This window comes from Gnatocerus cornutus, chromosome 5 (assembly GCF_029298725.1).
Source record: "Gnatocerus cornutus isolate USDA-ARS CGAHR chromosome 5, icGnaCorn1.1, whole genome shotgun sequence".
Lineage (NCBI taxonomy): Eukaryota > Metazoa > Arthropoda > Insecta > Coleoptera > Tenebrionidae > Gnatocerus > Gnatocerus cornutus.
Window position 1 is genome coordinate 3,799,087 of NC_142237.1, and position 8,722 is coordinate 3,807,808.

At 34.5% G+C, this 8,722-nt stretch overlaps 2 protein-coding genes and 1 long non-coding RNA gene across 3 annotated transcripts; 2 read left to right on the top strand and 1 right to left on the bottom strand.

Annotated features, from left to right (window-relative positions):
• The first annotated feature begins 550 nt into the window (after window positions 1–550).
• LOC148173770 (uncharacterized) lies at window positions 551–1,955 on the top strand. Its single transcript, XR_015770104.1, has 3 exons — window positions 551–1,072; window positions 1,128–1,275; window positions 1,475–1,955. It is a non-coding gene; the product is annotated as an uncharacterized LOC148173770 (long non-coding RNA).
• Window positions 1,956–1,979: 24 nt separating this feature from the next.
• On the bottom strand, window positions 1,980–5,658 carry LOC148173771 (beta-lactamase-like protein 2 homolog). The gene is made up of 4 exons (XM_088035736.1): window positions 5,537–5,658; window positions 2,904–3,070; window positions 2,541–2,854; window positions 1,980–2,486 (listed from the first exon to the last, which is right to left on the bottom strand). The coding sequence occupies exons 1-4, from the start codon at window positions 5,656–5,658 to the stop codon at window positions 2,226–2,228; spliced, it is 864 nt and encodes a 287-aa protein (XP_087891862.1). The 3' UTR covers window positions 1,980–2,225.
• A 285-nt stretch (window positions 5,659–5,943) lies between these two features.
• Window positions 5,944–7,202, top strand: LOC148173772 (protein D2-like). The gene is made up of 2 exons (XM_088035737.1): window positions 5,944–6,029; window positions 6,533–7,202. Exons 1-2 carry the CDS (start codon window positions 5,961–5,963, stop codon window positions 7,067–7,069), a joined length of 606 nt encoding a protein of 201 aa, XP_087891863.1. The 5' UTR covers window positions 5,944–5,960; the 3' UTR covers window positions 7,070–7,202.
• Window positions 7,203–8,722: the final 1,520 nt, after the last annotated feature.

Here is an 8,722-nt window from a genome sequence, read left to right on the forward strand (position 1 = left end):
CAACGTTGCCTAGGGAGATTTTTGGTGGGAAAATAAGTGTCAAATTTTTGACAGTTCTAAAAATTAGGCAGTGTTTCCGTTAAAACGTTTCTTTTACAGCCTGTTGGATTGCAAATTAAAGGATTTAATAGTGAAAAGACTCGGCCACAGCCTGAAAGACCGTTTTGTGTAATCAAATTGTCAATTAGGCAACTAACCTATTTGATTTTATCACCAAAAAGTTACCATGGACGACGTTGCCGGTTGTAAAGTGGTGGGAGAGTGCGGTGTTGGTGTTTAAAAAAACCGAACTTTTTCTACGACCGTTTAATAATATTTCCATTATTTCAAGTTTTTCGATTAATAATGTTTCCTATATTTCAGGCATGTGAATAATGAATTCATAGTTCACAGCCTTCAGCCAATCATAGGTGGGGATTTTTATAATTCACTGGTGCACTGAACCAATAAAAAACCCTTAGGTGGTTGCTATGACAATTTGCATTATTTCAAATCGTCCGCGCTTAGGCTAACCTATCACAGAAAAGAAGCAGCGTTACCATGGTGACAGTTGTTGATTCTCGTGAATTGATGCAGTTTAGAATTTCACGTTCTAAATCTAACAATTGCAGTGAACTACAAAGGGTTTTATATTAAAAAATGGATAGTGATGATAGTGATTTGGAAAATTCTACTCCTCCCGAAATAACTAAAGCAGCAAAAGCAACAACGCCCGCTTTACTGCCACCTAAATCGGTGAAACTTTATGATACCACCAATACCACATAGAAATCTTTCATGGACTGGCGTAAGCACAAAAAAGCAAATTCATTCTAGGAGTCTGTAGTTTTGGCTTATTTTGGAGAATTGGCTGATAAGTATAAATTTTCAACACTTTGGACTCAATATTCCATGTTAAGAAGCACTCTTGAAATTCATCATAATATAAAATTGGAAAATTACGGAAAACTAAGAGCATTTCTCAAACGAAAATCGGACGGATACAAACCAAAAAAAAGCTAAAATATTCACTTCAAAAGCGATATACAATTTCATCAAGAATGCAAATGACAAAATGTGTTTGGTAACCGAGGTACAGTTTGTAAAACCTGCGTGACTAAAAATGTTACTAATGTTTTTTTACTTAGGTGGCATTAATTATGGGTGTCATGGGTGCCTGCTGGTGCAATGAGATGAAAGAAATAAATATTCAAGATATTCAGGATTTAACGTCTGCAATGTTAGTGACCCTACCGAACACAAAAAACAAGATAATTCGAAAATTTACAATCACAGGTGATTTTTATGAAATAATCAAGAAATACATTGCTCCACGCCCTCCTGATGTTGCATGCCGTTCTTTTTTTCTCAATTATCAAAATGGTCGTTGCACAAGTCAAAGAATTGGAATTAACAAGTTTGCTTCGATGGGGAGACAAATTGCCACATTTTTGGATCTTTCTAAGCCTGAATTGTATACTGGACATTCATTTAGGAGATCTTCAGCAACTTTACTTGTGGACGCAGGTGGCGACATCAAGGCCTTGAAGAGACACAGTCGCTGAAGGCTATATCGATGACTCAATGCAAAACAAATTGGATACGGAAAAAATTGTTCAATCAATACAAAATAACTCCATTATCAAGACATCAAAGAAGAATTTAACGATGGACATCACCACACCATCTCTAAGTATTGCAAACTGTATAGTATTATATTCGCAATTATGGTCATTATTCACTCGGATACGGCTCGTTTCGCAAACGTCATTCTCGTGAATAATGACTACCATAATTGCTCATATAATAATATACCATTATACGTGATTCTAGATTGTCAAAATTTATGAAGTGATAGATAAAAGGAACCTAACATTCCTTGATTCGACAACTTTAAATCCTGCGAAGCTAAAAGAAAGTACTGAAAATTCACCAATTAATATTTAGGATGCGACAGTTTTCGAGCAAGAAACGTTCTACCCAGAACTGAAAAACTAAAATAACACGGTATAAACTTTTATTCATACTTAGTACTAAGTTTGCGGCAGAGTACATTACATAGCACCACTTCTGCAAAGTACAAAAACATTATTAAATAACATTACTAAAAATAATACAGTTCCTTTATATACGAAAACTTAACTTATAAATAAATCGGTAACAATTCAAAACATGGCGATAATACATTGCAATGATTTGATTACAGCCTTGAAGCAGTTCACTGAACAATAAAATATCTCTTACAATTATATCGTTTTACAACTATCATAATATTGCCACAGGTTGTTGAACTGCGACACTTTATTATCTTTTAACAGTTTTATCAAATGATGATTCACATTAGAGGCTGCAGCTTTTAGTAACTTCGATGGCGTATCCTTATAAATAATCTTGACTAATTCGTCTTCATTAAACTGTTTCTCCCGGTTGTTGATCAGAACGTTAAGAATCTGTCGCTCCCTCTCATTCCTATGTTGAATATAAAAGTCAATCTTATCTTTGGGATTCTGTGAAAAAGAAAAAATTATCATATCATAATAAACTTGAACTTGTACACTCACAGTAATGACATTGCCATGACCGGGATACACAACCGTGGGTTCAATGTTTGAAATGTCATTCAAAGAATTCATGTAATCGTGCAGATCTTCAAATATCGCCGTTCCTTCACCCAGAATACAATCACCACTAAAAACCGCGTTCTCTTCTAACAAATGCAGAACTATATGATCAGTTGTATGACCAGGGGTGTGGACAACGCGAAGAGTGGCACCTTCCACGGAAAACTCTTGCCCGTCCTTCAGGAAGTCCACGGAATAACCTTCGGGAATATCGTCGCCTTCACTACGCGGGTACTTCCAGACTTGAGCGAATTCTAAATGGTACCAATTAATCACATTCCAGTGCGTTGTAATGAACCTTACTTGTTTTATCTTTGAGGTCCAGGACGTCCACAAGACCACCAATGTGATCGTGGTGCCAATGGGAGATAAAGATGTGGGCTAAATCAATGTCTTCGTGTTTGAGGACACTCGCTAGATGGTTGATGTATTGAGGGACGTCGGAGTCGCCGGTGTCGATCAGAATCCGCCTTTTAAGGAAAAAAAAGGTTAAACGGAGGCTGTTTTGGTAATCATTTGTACATGTAAAACGGAGTGACTAGCAGTTATTAGACAACAATATTTTGACTAAAAACTTCTTCAGCCACTATGGAAAATTTACCAATTTATCCATTCACCGCTTCAATTAGAGTCATTCTTTGTTTTCGTGCCATTTTAATCTTTATGTCTTACCGTTTAATTATTGGCTCCTTATGGCTAGGATTTGCGGTACGTTAGAGGTACAATTACGCCCTAGGGCATTAAGGTGTCATAGCGACCTCACAACAAACAGCGATTGGCTACGAAACGACTTGCTTTCTTTGCCCGCCATATTAAAATTGCATTTAAACTTAATTATCATCAAACAGTCAAATTCAAAAGGTAACTTTTTTGAGGTTATGTCAAATGGGTTATCCATGCTCTTTAGATTTTGTTGGCAATAAACTTTCAGTGGCTTTTGCAGCGTTTTCAACAATTTTAGATGGAATTTTACCTGCCATCTTGATACGCTTTCAATTGTTTTGCAAAGCGTTCTAAGATTAATTTCATTGACATGACACTAGATTATTTTAATAACAATAATAAAAATAATGCTAATAATATAGTCCCTAGTAATTAACGAATTAACTAATTATTAATAAATTATAAATCAACTGCAATAGTATTTTCTGGTTTCAATTAACGCAAATAAACAGTGTAGAAATCAGAAATTGTATATAAAGCCATTAGTAATTAAAATGATTAAATCTTTGAACTAACACAAAACGACATGTGAAGTATTTTTTATAAAGTCTATGTAGATTCAAGAACAGAAATTTGTATTTGTGGAGAAATTATTTGTTTTTGAAAAATCAAAATTTATTGGTAAGACATAAAACGTATGTACCACGGGCATAACTTGATGTTTATGTATCTCGAACATAAACGTCCACATTATGCCCTTAATACATAAATAACTATTATCAATCAGAAAATACGAAAAATTGGAAACAAAATACAAATTCAAAGTTCGTGTTTTTATTTTTTTTAAATAATAAGGAAAGTAAAACTTGTATTATTTCTGTTATGGTCGGCTTGGATAGTAAGATATAAACATTTTGATGTTTCCAAACAAACAGATTGATGCACTCATTACCTCAATATGGATTTCCTCCTTTTTTTATCAAAAATTAAATGAATTTTATTTACTTGGGTCACTTCATTTAAACTCTACAATCAAAATAAAGGTATGGTTGTTTATTTTTTCATAAAACAGATGCGAGCAAAAGATTTTACCAGCATGGAAAGTATTTTTTGCCGGTAAGCTCACAGTTTAATAGCTTAAACATATAAATCAAATGTACTATTAATAAATTAATAATATTAAATAATAAATCAAAATGACAATAAAACATAATTTATACATCACGGTAGAGTGATGTTTAACATTTATTGCTCGTAACTGTAATCATCATTTATGCAGTAAACGTGCTTCTGGTCACGTTCTTTAAAAATTTGATTGTTTATTGTGGAATGAAAAGTTTTTATTTTGAAAAATTAGACATTCCCACATAGTTTTAATAGAAAATTTTCTTGATTTTCGTATTATCTTAGATTTTGATCAACAATTTCCTATTAAAGAGAAGTGCGAGAGTCCTAGGAGACATCTATTTTTCGCACGCTTTTGAGAAAAAGAATTGTTTTGAATGGCAAAATATAAGACAGCATGAAAATAGTATATTAAAGAACGTGTTTTATAATGGCCAATTTGGTGCACGAGTTCCCGGTGTACAAAACGAGTCCACCATTATAAAACAAGTTCTTTACACAATTTTTTCGAATTTGCACCCTTTTTTTAATAAAAAATTTAACTTTTTCAATTCTAAGACTTTTCGTTTTACACGATTGGTAATGGTTTTGTAACCACGACTTGCCACTTGATTTTCAAATTAAATTTAAAATTTGACATTTATTGAGTTTCTGAGTTTTAACCTAACCTCACAACCTGTATTCACATCTATTTTATTTAGGTACATATATTGTTTGCCACAAAGGACAATTCAATCATATTGATACATTTTTTATTCACGCAGCAAAATTTCTTAAACACGAATCGTAAAATCTGTAATGGTGAAATTGACCAAGAACTTGACAGGAAACGGGTGACAGCTAGACTAATTAGTTCTGCCAATTCTTAAAAAACAAAATTTCCTACTTTGAGTTCTCTAATGGACCTATTAAAGCGGCAAATTCGAGAAATGAAATAATTTTATCATTGAATGCTTGAACGCAATTTCCATGTAACTTGTTGCAACACATTTTCAACGGCTTAATGAACACGCCGAAAAAACACCCAAAAAATTTAAATTTCGCGCCTCGACCTTACCGGTCACTGATCTGTCAAGTGTGCCAACCTCAATCATCATCCGGAACTTTACAGTTGCCAGCGAATAAAAACACTACAAAAACATTCTCACCTCTTTCCGGTCCCAACGATGTAAGTGTTCGTTCCTTGCAAGGTCATAATTCCGGGGTTGCACCCCAGAATGCGGATAATTCTAGAGGAGAGTTTAGTAACCGCTGGGATGACAGCTGCCATGTTGACAGTTCTAAGAGCGCGAACTTCGAAAACTCGGCACAGTTGGGTAACGACTGGAAAAACAGAAAATCAGGGCCGGAACGAGTGGGTTTTTAGTAAAATTGTGCAAAGAAGCCTTGTAATGAACACGTGATGAAAGTGTCGTTTTTAGATTGTTAGATTGAAGTTACTTTATTTGGGATTCAAATTGAACGCTTTGGAAGGAGAAACGAGGTAATGCAGTAGCGGAGGTGGGATTGGGATTATTTATATGTTTGATATTTACCGTTGGAGCAAAGTCACTACACTGTTACAGCACGAAAATGAAGAACTTCTTCTGTGCTTTGTTGTGTGCAAGTGTTGTTGTAGCGGCACAGCCCCCTAAAGTTGAGGTAAAGTTTCCTTGTTTCTTCACTAACAAAAAGTGACGACTGTCATTAGTGCGAGCTTTATATAAACTGGTGCACCTTGCCCTGTTTTTAGCCTCATTTAAAATATTTGAATACGTTGATAACGGTTATCAGAGGACATTTTTTTTCAATATTTATAATTAATGTCCGTAGGATCATATTACGCCGTTGGGAGGTCATGTTTTCATTTGCAATTGATAACAATAAGTTAAATTATCTTAATTAAGATGCGCCAGTTTCAATGTTCTTTTCTTTCGAGTTTCCGCATTGGCCGCCTTAATCCGGTTTCCAAGCACAATTATCAATTGTCTGCTCTTTTTTTTATAATCTACTTATATACTTGGCTTTCCTAGTCTTATTTGAGGCCAAATCTCACTGATAACATTGTTGTTCTTTGCAAATCATGTCAACTGCCGTTACTAGAAATTATATAACGACCCAAACTTGTTTGTTGTCTTTCTTATCTTATCCAATGTTAATTTTAGCTATTTTCAAAATCCAACATAAGTCCTGACGTAGTTTCCGTGGCCCCAACGAAAGTTCTCCGAGTTGAGTACAAAAAAAGCAAAAAAGAAGTGGCTTTAGGGAACGAACTCGCTCCCAAAGATGTGAGGGAGCCCCCAACCGTTTCTTACACAGGAGAACCTAACGCTTTTTACACCTTGCTGATGACCGATCCAGATGCTCCAAGTCGCCAAAACCCTAAAATAAAAGAATGGAACCACTGGCTAGTGGTGAACATTCCAGGATCTGATGTGTGGAAAGGAGAAGTTTTGACGGAATATGTTGGATCGGGGCCACCAAAAGACACAGGATTACATCGCTACGTATTTTTATTGTTCAAGCAACCTGAACAAATGGTGTTCATTGAGGAGAAGAAGAGTAATACTAATGGTAATAGAGGAAAATTTTCCACTGAAGGTTTTGCGAAGAAGTACAAATTGGGTGATCCCGTTGCTGGGAACTATTTTGAAGCGAAATATGATGATTCTGTTCCGGAATTACACAAACAATTAAACTGAGCATCAAATCGATGTGAACGGACGTCTCTCTACCGTGTTTATTATGCAATGTTTTTTATAAGCTTTATTCTGTTTTTCTTCACATTGGAAGTGGATGTAGAGATACTTTTTAATAAAAAAATTAAAGGTACAATGGACTGTTTATAATTACATGCGAAGATAATTTAGATGATATGCAGATTTTTTTTATTCTTGGAAATAATGTTGTTTACTACACATTATGTTATGTAAGTGCCTATAAATATTATATAACTTTTTTTTTTCATTATTACTCCTATTATTATTTAAGTATCAATTTTAGGCGATATTAATTCAAGGTAGGTCATCATTTTATACCGGATGACAAAACATCAGAACGGTAAAATTTTATTTTTTGTATTTCATTTCCTTGCAATACAAAGTGAGTCTCTTAAAAGGCTCTGTCCTACCCCGGCCGAAGTGCATAGGAAACAGCGCAAAACGCCATTACTTTTTACGGCCAAAAATTAAGAGTTGGAGTTTTGATTTTTTTTGTACGTGTAGACAATATCGAAATGTACTCTGTGACTTTCAAAAATTCTTTATAAAACTGAAAAAACGCCATGTCGTTTTACGGGCACAGTTTTAGGAATTTTTGCTTGAACTACGACTTGATAGATAGAGAATTGTATTCTACATCCGGGAAACTCCTTGATTTTTTTCAATTATAAATAGTTTTTTTTGAAAAAAATAAAATGTAATGTAAAAATGGTCCTCAATTTTCTAAAAGTCGGCAACCAACACTTCAAAATACAAATGATTTACAACCCCTCACAGCAGAGGGATCTAATCCTAATGACGGTTCGACGACTACGGCTCGACCGAGTCGGGATTTACCATTGGAACCTCAACCAGATACCTACTCACTACCGAGAGCTGAAGATCATGAATCCCATAACATTTTAATCTCATTCTTATCAAGATTATTATTACTAAATTTTCTTGCCAGGCATAAAGCTGGCCCAATTACTAACGAACGAAAATTGTAATTATCAATTAAATTACACTCAATTAAAAAAAATATGAAAATGATAGAATTATAATATCATCCTATAGTAAATCCAGCGAGTAAATAGGATGATTTGAATTGTATGGCATGAAACATGGCAACTTGAAATACTCTAGAATTTTTCGTCTTTTTGGGGATATTAATCTCGATTTAAGTTGGTTATGCAACTACGCCTTCCCGCCTTTTTTAGAAATTTGTCAATGATTTGACATTCACTGATATTCGTCACTCTTGACCACTTTAAGATCTACTTTTTGCACTGTTCCTTGAGTTTTGTTGGTAAAATAGTGTCTAATTACTAGTTTTTCGGTTTTTCTCTTGTGCAAATTGTCTTTTGCAAGTTTCATGATGAGTAGATTCAAGATCTGTTGGTCAACTTGACCGAAGTTTCCTAATTAGAATGTTGATAATGAAAGATTTGTAACAACTGGACTGCTAATAAAGTTTTGTGTGCCTCTTGATTTCCTGGCAGACGGACTTACCTGACACACAGCTTTAAAGTGTGTAAAAATTGAGGGTTTTTGAGGTTTTCTCTACGTTACCAAATTAATGACAAAACACCGAATTAGTTAGTTTGTTAATTCCCTTTCTATAATCAAGTAATAGGAGCCATTTTTATAGCAGTA